At 38.7% G+C, this 14,159-nt stretch overlaps 1 protein-coding gene across 1 annotated transcript in view; it reads left to right on the top strand.

The window, feature by feature from the left end:
* The window catches only part of si:ch73-211e3.1 (mastermind-like protein 2), a 132,311-nt gene that overhangs the window by 80,825 nt on the left and 37,327 nt on the right, over positions 1-14,159 (top strand). The window contains exon 3 of the mRNA XM_062993200.1: positions 2,411-2,419. Within this exon, the coding sequence (XP_062849270.1) occupies positions 2,411-2,419 (9 nt within the window). The remainder of the gene's footprint in view (positions 1-2,410; positions 2,420-14,159) is intronic.

Below are 14,159 nucleotides of genomic sequence, written 5' to 3'. Positions count from 1 at the left end.
GCTAGAAGTTTTTTGGGTGTCTGCCTGAGACACCATTAGTATACCAATCTAACTTGATCTCAATGATAACAAAACTACCGTAAAGGATAGTTGCACATCCCGATACTCCTATTTTAACCTTCTGATTACAGTGGTACCTTGTAACTCAACGTCCCCTAAACTCAACTCTTCGTCTAGAAATTTGTACCCTTAAACTCAACATTTCCCTTCAACTCAATGTGTGTGCGACTTCTGCTTTGTTCAGCACTTGGCTTGAGCGTTGCGGTAAAACATCATGCGAACATGCGAGACAAATCTGCATCAAATTGACTCTGAAGTGTTTCTCCTGTTTCACTTTTAAACTTGTTACAGCTTAGCCGCTCAGGTGGCGCAGCGGTAAAAGACACGCCCTGCAACCAGAGCTGGATTTCGAAGGAGCGTCGTTTCGAATCCAGCTCTGCCTTCACGGTCGAGGCTGGGCGGCTATGGACAACGATTGGCCTGTTGTCCTAGTGGGGGGCGGGACTTGAGACCGTAGGGGATGCTCTCTCAGGAACGGGGCGGTAGCGCCCTCTGCTGGCTGGTTGGTGGCGCCTGTATGGAGACGGGAGGGGGTGTGGCGGAGTGTGTGATCCTCCGTACACAGTACTCTGCCACGCTACACTCGTCAAGTGTGGGTGATAAGACAGTCGATTGGCTGTGCACGTTTCGGAGGAGGCATGGAACGGCCTCATCAGCCCCAATCAGGAGCAGGAATCCGCACTAATGAGAGGATGATAGATGGGACGAAATTGGACGTGCTAAATTAAAAAAAATAATAATAAAATAAAATAAAATTTGTTACAGCTCGGGGTTCTTAGAAATTGTGAGAATCAGCTTTTCTGATAGGCTAAAACGCTTATCATTAAAAATAAAAATTAAAGTAACTTAATGTATTAAATGAACGACATAGAAACACTAAACCTCTCTTAATTATTACTGCTTTCTTTCCATTAATTAAGAAGCATAATAAAACAATAAAGAAGTAAAGTGCAGGTTTTATTGTATCTTTAAAATACAATTAAAAAAAAAAGCAGTTTTTTAATTGTATTTCAGTGTATTTATATTATATTTGTGTTTTTTTTCAGTGTATAAGTGTCAAAAACAACCCCATTATTTTACACTAGCCTAAAATATATGCAGTTCCACGAGGCCATGGAACACATTAACAGGTTTCCCATACATTTTTATGGGGAAAAAATACCTTAAAACTCAACGCCTTTTAAACTCAACACCACTTCCAGAACCAACTGACGTTGAGTTTCAAGGTACCATTGTATTTGCAAACCATGATGCTACTTTTTAAAAAAAATAATTTGTAGTTTGATTGGGAAATCTATTACATTTTAGCCAGCACATTAGTGTAGGAGGTGCTTGTGCCATTTTGGATCACAATGTAAAACACTGACCTGCAAATTTGCATATAAAGGGTGTCCCAAAATTCACGCAAGAAGTAATTTTGATAGAGAACACAGGTTTTTAATTAAAAATTGTAAATTTTTAATTGATTTATAAAGTATACAGTATAGGGTTATGTATGGAATAGCATATCGGGTAAATGGCCTCCATGGCTTTGCTGGCACATACGCACTCTTTTGTCGAAATTTACATTTACATTGACATTTTCAGCATTTAGCAGACGCCTTTATCCAAAGCGACTTACATTACAGTTACAGTATACAGTCTAAGCAATTAGATTAATTAGACTAAGAGGGTTAAGGGCCTTGCTCAAGGGCCCAACAGCAGCAACCTGGCAGTAGTGGGGCTTGAACCAGCAACCCTCTGATCACTGGTCCAGTACCTTAACCACTAGGCTACAGCTGGCCCATGAAATTTTCCATGACCGTTTTGCATAAATGTGGCTGAATTTCATTGATACAGCGCTCAATTTCCTCCTTCAAGGCGTGGGTGGTCGTGGGCTTGATGGCATAAACCTTAGACTTCAAAAAACCCCAAAGGAAAAAGTCCAACGGCGTTAAATCGCATGATCTTTACCGCACAAATGGCGCCAAATTCAAATCTTGCGTGAATTTTGGGACACCCTATACAGTGCCTTGCAAAAGTATTCAGCCCCCTTGAACTTTTCAACCTTTTGCCACATTTCAGGCTTCAAACATAACGATATGAAATTGTAATTTTTTGTGAAGAATCAACAACAAGTGGGACACAATCGTGAAGTGGAACGAAATTTATTGGATATTTTAAACTTTTTTTAGAAATAAAAAACTGAAAAGTGGGGCGTGCAATATTATTCGGCCCCCTTGCGTTAATACTTTGTAGCGCCACCTTTTGCTGCGATTACAGCTGCAAGTCGCTTGGGGTATGTCTCTATCAGTTTTGCACATCGAGAGACAGAAATTTTTGCCCATTCTTCCTTGCAAAACAGCTCGAGCTCAGTGAGGTTGGATGGAGAGCGTTTGTGAACAGCAGTTTTCAGCTCTTTCCACAGATTCTCGATGGGATTCAGGTCTGGACTTTGACTTGGCCATTCTAACACCTGGATACGTTTATTTGTGAACCATTCCATTGTAGATTTTGCTTTATGTTTTGGATCATTGTCTTGTTGGAAGATAAATCTCCGTCCCAGTCTCAGGTCTTTTGCAGACTGCAACAGGTTTTCTTCCAGAATGGTCCTGTATTTGGCTCCATCCATCTTCCCATCAATTTTAACCATCTTCCCTGTCCCTGCTGAAGAAAAGCAGGCCCAAACCATGATGCTGCCACCACCATGTTTGACAGTGGGGATGGTGTGTTCAGGGTGATGAGCTGTGTTGCTTTTACGCCAAACATAACGTTTTGCATTGTGGCCAAAAAGTTCGATTTTGGTTTCATCTGACCAGAGCACCTTCTTCCACATGTTTGGTGTGTCTCCCAGGTGACTTTTTATAGATATCTTTGAGAAATGGCTTTCTTCTTGCCACTCTTCCATAAAGGCCAGATTTGTGCAGTGTACGACTGATTGTGTCCTATGGACAGAGTCTCCCACCTCAGCTGTAGATCTCTGCAGTTCATTCAGAGTGATCATGGGCCTCTTGGCTGCATCTCTGATCAGTCTTCTCCTTGTTTGAGCTGAAAGTTTAGAGGGACGGCCGGGTCTTGGTAGATTTGCAGTGGTCTGATACTCCTTCCATTTCAATATGATCGCTTGCACAGTGCTCCTTGAGATGTTTAAAGCTTGGGAAATCTTTTTGTATCCAAATCCGGCTTTAAACTTCTCCACAACAGTATCTCGGACCTGCCTGGTGTGTTCCTTGGTCTTCATGATGCTCTCTGCGCTTTAAACAGAACTCTGAGACTGTCACAGAGCAGGTGCATTTATACGGAGACTTGATTACACACAGGTGGATTCTATTTATCACCATCAGTCATTTAGGTCAACATTGGATCATTCAGAGATCCTCACTGAACTTCTGGAGTGTGTTTGCTGCACTGAAAGTAAAGGGGCTGAATAATATTGCACGCCCCACTTTTTAGTTTTTTATTTCTAAAAAAAGTTTAAAATATCCAATAAATTTCGTTCTACTTCACGATTGTGTCCCACTTGTTGTTAATTCTTCACAAAAAATTACAATTTCATATCGTTATGTTTGAAGCCTGAAATGTGGCAAAAGGTTGAAAAGTTCAAGGGGGCTGAATACTTTTGCAAGGCACTGTATTATATTAAAAATTGTATCATTGCGCATATTGTCCTCCTGTTCCTTTGGTTAATTTTATGAGCACTGGTTGTCATTGCAAAATCACTTATAGCTAAAATAATTGGAATTTGTGCGTGTATGACAAATCTGTATTATATCTGGGGGTTCTGAGAAATTGTGTGTATGAGACGAATCTGTATTATAGCTGGAAGTTCAGAGAAATTGTGAGAATCACCTTTTCAGAGTTTAAAACGCTTATCATAAAAAAAAAAACCAAAGCTTAACGTGGATGAATGTACTAAAAGAACGACACAGGTACACTAAACTACACTGCTCATAAGTTCTCTCCACTAATGAAATTCCTCTCTAATTGGAATTTGTCAAACAAAAACCTGTTGTGACCAAATTCTGCTTACAGATCTAAACCACTAGTGTTTAATTACATGTTTAAGCTGATCTTTTGGAAGCTGAACCTTTAAATAACCATAACAAGTCTACCATGTTATTGTAAGCATGCTGGTCCTATCTCATTGTCTGTCTGTGTCATATTCTTCAGACTTGCGTATCAAGTGGGTGCTTGTGATAGAAATATGTTTTCACTTAGAGTGGCCAATAGAGAATCCAAGGACATACACAGGGTGGGTAAAATAAAGGACAAGAGAGAGAAAGACAGAGATTGCTTAGTACTACTGAGATTTAGGTATGCCAGCTTAATGCATACTCACTGGGGAGAGGTCATTTTTTTTTAAATAGCAGGATGAAAGGGATATGGTGGCTCCCTGCAATGTCTTGTGTCTACAAGGGGTCGTTAATGATCGTGTGTGTGTATATATATGTGTGGTTGTAGAAAAGGAGGGGTGGATTTGATGGATTAGGAAACATCAAAGGTTAATTGAATGGACAGAGCTGAGGGTAGAGGAATGTGGGCCTTTATAAGGGATTTTCATTGTTGACCAGTGAACACACATACACACATACACACAAAGAGCTACTGTTTTCATTTTGCAGTCTATAGTCTCAGAAGACCAAAATAAGTTTATTGATTTAAGGAAGCTGAGATACTAACCCTGGCTTTCAATTACATTTTTTTTTTTACTTTTAACATCCTGGGGTCATACCATTATGAATGGAAAATAAATCCACCTTAGTACCACTTAGATGATGATTTTTCTGTTTTTGTGGTATTGTCTTTTAACCTTGTAACTACACTACCACTGAGACTTCATATCTTAATATCAAATGTACTGTTTTCTTAAAAAGGTTAAGATGAACAGTGTTTAATGTGCTTTTATGTTGGGACTTATATACACCGATCAGCCATAACATTAAAACCACCTTCTTGTTTCTACACTCACTGTCTAGTTTATCAGCTCCACTTACCATATAGAAGCACTTTGTAGATCTACGATTACTGACTGTAATTCATCTATTTCTCTACATACTTTTTTTAGTCCGCTTTCACACTGCAGTGACACTGACATGGTGGTGGTGTGTTAGTGTGTGTTGTGCTGGTATGAGTGGATCAGACACAGCAGCACTGCTGGAGTTTTTAAATACCGTGTCCACTCGCTGTCCACTTAATTAGACACTCCTACCTAGTTGGTCCACCTTGTAGATGTAAAGTCAGAGGTGATCGCTCATCTATTGCTGCTGTTTGAGTTGGTCATCTTCTAGACCAGGGCCGGCGCTAGGGGGGGGGCTGAGGGGGGCATTGCCCCCCCAAATTGTGTCTTTGCCCCCCCCAAGCACAATGCAAGCAACGGCTATTTTTAAAATTATCTCTGAACCAATCACAAAAATGCATTTTGTTTTACAGTGTGAAGATATTTCCTTGCTTATTCCTGATTGGCTCTTTGAGTCATATAAAAATCGGCAGACTGCCCCAAACAGTTCAGTTCGGCAGTATATGTTCTGTTAGTGTGAGCGAGAGGCAGGTATACTGGTAAACACTTTTTTTTTACAGAATTAGTATTCTTTTGTTTTCTTTATATTTTAATTTCCCAATAATATAAATATTCTCACTCATTCCTATTTCCACGTTTGAATATTCTCAGTCTGTGTGTAGGTACATTTGTCAGCTTTGACTTAAATTTTTATTAAAGCCTTTCAAGAAATAGTTGTTCTATTAGTAATGGCAATTTAATTAAGGGGGCGTATTAAAATGAAATACAATTAGATCATCTTTTTTCTCCATTTACATAATCAACATGTATTTTTTAATCATTGGGTTTTAAGTTTAAGTTCGAAAACATGCATTTTTATTTCTTTACCTCATACATCACTTTAAGCCAGTATCAATAGCTTGGCTGTCATCATTCATGCACAAATCAAGCCTTGAATATATTTCTGGCTTCAAAAACATGACTATCAACATGCCCCCTCATTAGGTTTTACTGCCCCCCCAAGCAAAGCAGTCCAGAACCGGGGCTGTTCTAGACCTTCATCAGTGGTCACAGGACACTGCTCATGGGGCACTGTTGGCTGGATATTTTTGGTTGGTGGACTATTCTCAGTCCAGCAGTGACAGTGAGGTGTTTAAAAGCTCACCACCACCATGTCAGTATCACTGCAGTGCTGAGAATGACCCACCACCCAAATAATACCTATTCTGTGGTGGTCCTGTGGGAGTCCTGACCATTGAAGAACAGCATGAAAGGGGGGCTAACAAAGCATGTAGAGAAACAGATGGACTACAGTCAGTAATTGTAGAACTACAAAGTGCTCCTATATGGTAAGTGGAGCTGATCAAATAGACATTGAGTGTAGAAACAAGGAGGTGGTTTTAATGTTATGACTGATCGGTGTATGAGCAGCATATCAAACTTCTTGACTCACTGTGTATATAATATTTTCCTTCTAACAGAACAGTTCAGGTGTTTGCTTACACCACGGCCACTTCTTAATGTTTAAAAGATAAGAATTTGACACATTTTACTAAGTAAAGTTTCTTTTTTTATTTATTTAATTATTAGGAAAGCAAAATGCTCAATTTTTACATTCTCAGTTTCATCCAGCTTTTATATATTAGTTGTTATGGTTACGAAAAAACAGCTTCATAATGTGACATTTGGGTTGTGTTTAATTTCCACACATTGTAGCCTATAAATAACATCTGCTTAATTAACACTGCTAGTTTCATTGTAACTGTTAGTTCAATGCATAAAATGGAAAGACAAAACTGAGAAAAACAGATGATACATTTTACTGTATAACAATAGCAATTTAGAGGTTCAACAAACTGGAAAAAAATCCAGACTTGGCAGCAGACTTCTATGACATTATGAATTCTCCTTTTCTATCATATTAATTTATTTGTTTGTAAATCCTTATTAGTGCTGTGCTGTTGCTTCCTCAGTTCTAACTCTGCCTTTTAATTCATGGCTTTGTTTCCAGCAGCATAATAGCAAAACATAATGAGGTTATAATGTTTTTATTTATGCTCATTACAAGGGTTACACTTTAACAATGCCTACAATGTCAGGTGTATTTATTTAGAATTCTAATTAAATCTTTGAACATATATCGTTAAATAATTAAAACTGGCCAACTGTGTCTTCATGTTGCACTTTATGAGGGGAAAAAATAGACTGTCCGAACCAGAAGGCCCAAACTCTACACCCACCTCTGCAGCAATGGGTTAGTAATAATGTGTGAATAAGTGTGGGTGAAGATCAATCTGACTGTCCAGCTGACAAGATCAGCTTGTGAATTAGCACAATGTAAGCAGATACAGGAGTCCCAAATTACGTACCATTATACTAAACAGTGAACCAGTTTAGTACTTAGTGGTTAAATATACTGAATTACTAGATTGTCTGGTTTGAGTACAGACTGCTTAAGACAGTTAGGGTGGTTGTGCTGTTTTAATTACCTGAACATGTAAAACAGCAAATGTTTTCTTCTTTATGGCATTAAAGCTTTTATTTCCCATACATCCTTAATTAATTAATTGATGCACACAGGTTGTATTTAATACATCCCAATTAATACACATCACTGAACTTATTACAGTGGTACCTTGTAACTTAACGTCCCCGAAACTCAAAATCTATGAAACTCAACGCCCTTTGTCGAGAACTGTGTTCAGTTTGTTTTTTAAAAATGTATTTATTTAATTTCAAATTAACAGTGAACAGCCCCTTTGTTCAGCGCTCGGCTTGAGTGATGCACTTCATTAAAGTGTGCATATGAGACGAATCTGCATTTGTGTGGAATAACCATCAGATTCACTCTGAGTTTGTCCACGTGTATCTGTGTATAGCTGGATTTTCCTCCCTGTTTCACTTGTGTTACAGCTCGGGGTTCTGAGAAATTGTAAGAATCAGCTTTTTATTTCAGTGTCTATATTATATTTGTGTTATTTTCAGTGTATAAGTGTCAAAAACTCCATTATTTTACATTAGCCTAAAATATATGCAGTTTCATGGTATTATGGAACACATTAACAGGTTTCCCTTACATTCTTATGGGAAAAAATACCTTGAAACTCAATGCTTTTTAAACTTGACACCAGTCCCAGAACTAATTGACATTGAGTTTCAAGGTACCACTGTATCCTTAATTAATGAATTAATGCTCACAGTGCTACAAAATGTGCCAGAATTACAAAACAAATCGGGGTGAAATAAATATGACCTGTAAACTACTGTTTACAGTCAAAGTATCATAACCAACACATCACTGAACTTGGTAATAAGCTTCCTGTTGTTGTTGTTATTATTATACTGTAGATCAGCTACAGAGATAGCTTCATGAAGGCTTGTCTACTTTTCTGTTTTTCTTTTGCTTTCAGTTTAGATTGTCTTACAAAACAAATGTGCATTTACCCATTACTACTACTAGTTTGTTACTAGTCCCTTACAGTTAAGAACCCCCTGTTCTGAAGAACTGTACATTTTGGCTGTTCTTAGACAAACTTCTGAGGAAGCATATCACAGCCATAAAAAAAGGAAGTGTGTGTGTGTGTGTGTGTGTGTGTGTGTGTGTGTGTGTGTGTGTGTGTGTGTGTGTGTGTGTGTGTGTGTGGTTTCAAAGTGCCACTCCAGCATTGTCTCTAACAGCCTGCTGATCTGTTTGAAGACGTAGTCCTCCTCTCTGAGCCCGGTAACCCCCTTTCATCAGTCTAATAAAAGATGATGAATTTTTAAGGGGGGAGAGGGGCCAGGCTTGGCAGTCATGGCTGCATGCTAATAGAGGCCCCTCTGACATGAGGGTCGGGAGAGAGAACATGCATATGCACACAGTAAAACCGCTGCTATATTTGTTTAATGGATTTAAGAAACGTTTCATCGCAAGATCAAATTTTATGCAATTTTCAATTTCTGTTAATGGCTGTTGAGTAGTCAGGATATGATTAATCTCTATCTTTATATCCGTTTTGAAAATACTCATCCACACTAACCTTATTTAACATTTAGCTTTTATGTAATACCTCTACTGTTTTACAAACCTTTTATTAGTTTAAATATAATATTTTGGGTGAAATACCAGTCACACCCACCTTCCCATATGAAGTAACTTCACCTAGACATGCTAAAGACTCTAGCCAAGACCATGAATGTAAACAGTTTCAGCTTTATTTTGTCATGTTATATTTCTTACATTTACAAAGTTTACTTCTTTATTACACAGATTGGTATTTTTAGAATTTAGCCATACTTCCCAGCATTACCAAGACGGTAGTGGATTCCCCTTTGAGTCTGGTTTTCCCTTAAAGTTTCTTCCTTATGCACTTCAGTGACCTTTACTTGCGGCTTTTTCTTGCTACGTTTGCTCAGCCAGATAGATCTTTGTAGTACTGGCTAGTACTGCCAGTATGTACTGTCAAAAGTGTTAAAAGTTATATATATATTTTTTAAGTCAATGCTCATAGATCCAGTGGTTTGTTGAACTCACAGATGTAAACACACTTAAATACTATAATTTACATAAAACAATCCATTATTACTTGATTAACGTAGTCATAATTATTAAATAGCTAACACTTTCCTGCGAGCCAGGTTAAGTTTCAGTATCTGAGGCTCTTTTCTGATCACCATATTTTCAACAGTCTATATAAAAGTAGGCTAATACATAAACATTTTGTTTATACAAATATGATAAGTTTGAAATGTAATCATGTTTATTCTGTATAATTATTCAGGAGAAAACCACTCACATTGCATCAAATGCCTTTTCCCCCCAAAATAACTATATTTATGAACTAATTTAACTATGAATTTAATGTTTTCCTGGCTTCATACTAGGGCTGGCACTGATCTGATACTCTGTATCGGTACGATATTGGCCCAAATTACTGGATTGGATATTGGAAGTAAAAAACGTGTAATCCGATCTGATACTACTGTTCCTTAATGTAAATAACACTTAATGTAAATAAGGCCATTGTTTGTGTATAAAGCAAATAACACACGAAGATACGTTCCAACTGCCGTAACAAGGTGCATCTTGATGACATCATTAACATGTCCCACTGATCTACAACTCATCTGCAAAAGCCATTCAGAAATTAAAACACACTGATCTACTTAAACTTTTAGCATTTAAAAAAAAATCATCTACTACTGCCACAACTGAAAACACTGTTTAAACACAATAAAAATCGCTTTATAAATGATAAATCGCTCACCTGAGATAAAGAAAACCTAGCTTGTCCCAGCTTGGAGATCTCTTACATACTCAATGATTAATCCATTTGTGTTGTGAAATAAAACAAACTACACCACAGATGTTCTCTTCAATATCCAGCAGGGTTTTTTATAAGTGCACTTTGGTGTTTAATAATCTAAAAACGTGACAGAACTTTAATGAAAATCTTAACTCTGCGTCAATTCTAATTGGGCCATCACGTTTGATTGACGTCCACATCTTCCAATTGTAGACACATACAGGGGTTGGACAAAATAACTGAAACACCTGTCATTTTAGTGTGGTAGGTTTCATGGCTAAATTGGACCAGTCTGGTGGCCAATCTTCATTAATTGCACATTGCACCAGTAAGAGCAGAGTGTGAAGGTTCAATTAGCAGGGTAAGAGCACAGTTTTGCTCAAAATATTGCAATGCACACAACATTATGGGTGACATACCAGAGTTCAAAAGAGGACAAATTGTTGGTGCACGTCTTGCTGGCGCATCTGTGACCAAGACAGCAAGTCTTTGTGATGTTTTAAGAGCCACGGTATCCAGGGTAATGTCAGCATACCACCAAGAAGGACAAACCACATCCAACAGGATTAACTGTGGACGCAAGAGGAAGCTGTCTGAAAGGGATGTTCGGGTGCTAACCCGGATTGTATCCAAAAAACATAAAACCACGGCTGCCCAAATCACGGCAGAATTAAATGTGCACCTCAACTCTCCTGTTTCCACCAGAACTGTCTGTCGGGAGCTCCACAGGGTCAATATACACGGCCGGGCTGCTATAGCCAAACCTTTGGTCACTCGTGCCAATGCCAAATGTCGGTTTCAATGGTGCAAGGAGCGCAAATCTTGGGCTGTGGACAATGTGAAACATGTATTGTTCTCTGATGAGTCCACCTTTATTGTTTTCCCCACATCCGGGAGAGTTACGGTGTGGAGAAGCCCCAAAGAAGCGTACCACCCAGACTGTTGCATGCCCAGAGTGAAGCATGGGGGTGGATCAGTGATGGTTTGGGCTGCCATATCATGGCATTCCCTTGGCCCAATACTTGTGCTAGATGGGCGCGTCACTGCCAAGGACTACCGAACCATTCTGGAGGACCATGTGCATCCAATGGCGGTGCCGTGTATCAGGATGACAATGCACCAATACACACAGCAAGACTGGTGAAAGATTGTTTTGATGAACATGAAAGTGAAGTTGAACATCTCCCATGGCCTGCACAGTCACCAGATCTAAATATTATTGAGCCACTTTGGGGTGTTTTGGAGAAGCGAGTCAGGAAACGTTTTCCTCCACCAGCATCACGTAGTGACCTGGCCACTATCCTGCAAGAAGAATGGCTTAAAATCCCTCTGACCACTGTGCAGGACTTGTATATGTCATTTCCAAGACGAATTGACGCTGTATTGGCCGCAAAAGGAGGCCCTACACCATACTAATAAATTATTGTGGTCTAAAACCAGGTGTTTCAGTTATTTTGTCCAACCCCTGTATGTTAAACAAGCCAAAAGTGCTGCTAAATGTTCTGTGTGTAAAAGTGAAAATAAAAACAGCGGTTTTGTATAAGTCTGATGTTGTAGGTTCTGTATTTATTCCTTTAGAATATTTGTTTCACAGTCTGAGCATTGTTATTTAGATAGCTAGTTTAACCATTGGGCATTGAGACATGCATTATTACTGCTTAGTTGTTGAGAGGAGAAATGACGGTGTCATTTTACAGTAAATGGCTAACTTTAAAAAATTTAACTTTCAGCGAAGTGTTTTTGAAGCCTCGACAAGAATTCAGTGTTTTCCCAGCAGGAGTTTCTTTCTCGGATTTGTTTACTGAAGTGGGGATCCCCTCCTCTCTTCCTTTCTTCCTCTCTACGTCTTTTGTCTGTGTTACTTTTTCCGTCTCGTGTACTGTAGCTGAGGTTAGCACATCAGCTGGTGGTTTGTAAAGGAAGTGTGTGTTTGTGCAAACACAACAGACCTGAATTTGAGTTTATCTCAGGATCTGTTCATCTTCATACCTTCAGGTTTAGAAATTGTGTATATGAAGAAACAAGGCTTTTCTTTTTTATTATTTTTCCTGTAATTTTTCACTTTTCTATTTATTTATTCTTTACAAACTCAACTTTAATCAAAATTAAAAGTAGAGATACAGTGTTTCTAACCTATACGTGTTTGTGTGTTAGTAACTTCAAGTGCACAGGTTTTGATTGGCGAGTAGACATGCAGCATGATAATTATAGTGTAAATTCCAGTCAGGGTCATGATGGGTCCAGCACCGCCTATAAGCGATGGATTAAATGCAGGAAAACACCCTAAACAAGACCTCATTACAAGACATCATTCATTCATTTTTTCATTTTTATTAACCACTTTGTCCTGGTCAGGGTCACGTTGGGTTCAGCACCACCTATAGGCAGGAGACAGTTTCATTCAGGGCGACCCAGAGAAAACCCCCTCAGACAAAAAGAAATAAACTAACTTCCTAATGTAACTGTTTGAATTCCTTTCACTTTTACAGTATTTTAACATGAGTAACCTTGTTTGCTATTCCACCCACTACCACCAAAAACTGTAATGGAAATGTAGTTAAAGAAGGCTTTTTATTCAAAAATAATACATTTCATTGATTTCTTTTTCATGAAATAAAAAAACAGGGTTCTATAAATGCATAATGTAATAAACGTATTATCATAATTATAATAAACAGTATAATCAAGATTTAGGACTCAATTCCCCCCCAATTTTCCTCCTAGTCTTCTAGTCGTATCCAGTTACCCCACTGGATTATGCTTTCTCTCTACTGATGCTGATCTCCACTGCTGATTGAGGAGACCGAGACATACGGCCCCTCCGATACGTGTGCAGTAGCTGACTGCCTCTTTTCACCTGCACAAGGTGATTTCATATGCGGATCAGCTTTTGTGTACGGAGAGTCACACCCTGATCAACACTCTCATTCCCCCTCTCTGTGCAGGCGCCATCAATCAGCCAGCAGAGGTCATAATTGCATCAATTATGAGGTCCCTATCCGGCTTCCCACCCTGTATGAACAACAACCAATCATTGTTCATGTAGGTTCCCAGCCTAGCCGGATGGCAGAGCTGAGATTTGATACGATGTATTCAAGATCCCAGCACTGGTGTGCTAGCGTGTGTTTTTACCGCTGCGCCACCTGGCTTGATCATATTGTTTATTAGAATTATGGTAATTTTGACACTACATATTAAAATGATTTTATCTATTCGTTTACCATTGTGATTTTATTTATTTATATATATATATATATATATACAGTGGGGTCAAAAAGTATTTAGTCAGCCACTGATTGTGCAGGTTCTCCTACTTAGAAAGATGAGAGAGGTCTGTAATTTTCATCATAGGTACCACTTCAACTATGAGAGACAAAATGAGAGAAAAAAATCCAGGAAATCACATTGTAGGATTTTTAAAGAATTTATTCGTAAATTATGGTGGAAAATAAGTATTTGGTCAATAACAAACAAGCAAGATTTCTGGCTCTCACAGACCTGTAACTTCTTTTTTAAGAAGCTCTTCTGTCCTCCACTCGTTACCTGTATTAATGGCACCTGTTTGACCTCGTTATCTGTATAAAAGACACCTGTCCACAGCCTCAAACAGTCAGACTCCAAACTCAACCATGGCCAAGACCAAAGAGCTGTCGATGGACACCAGGAAGAAAATTGTAGACCTGCACCAGGCTGGGAAGAGTGAATCTACAATAGGCAAGCAGGTTGTTGTGAATAAATCAACTGTGGGAACAATTGTAAGAAAATGGAAGACATACAAGACCATTGATAATCTCCCTTGGGGTCAAGATCTCATCCCGTGGGGTCAAAATGATCATGAG

The sequence above is a fragment of the Trichomycterus rosablanca genome, chromosome 4, assembly GCF_030014385.1.
Source record: "Trichomycterus rosablanca isolate fTriRos1 chromosome 4, fTriRos1.hap1, whole genome shotgun sequence".
In the NCBI taxonomy this organism is placed as follows: domain Eukaryota; kingdom Metazoa; phylum Chordata; class Actinopteri; order Siluriformes; family Trichomycteridae; genus Trichomycterus; species Trichomycterus rosablanca.
The sequence above is the reverse complement of the archived record's forward strand: the minus strand, read 5'-3'. Positions and strand labels throughout refer to the sequence as shown.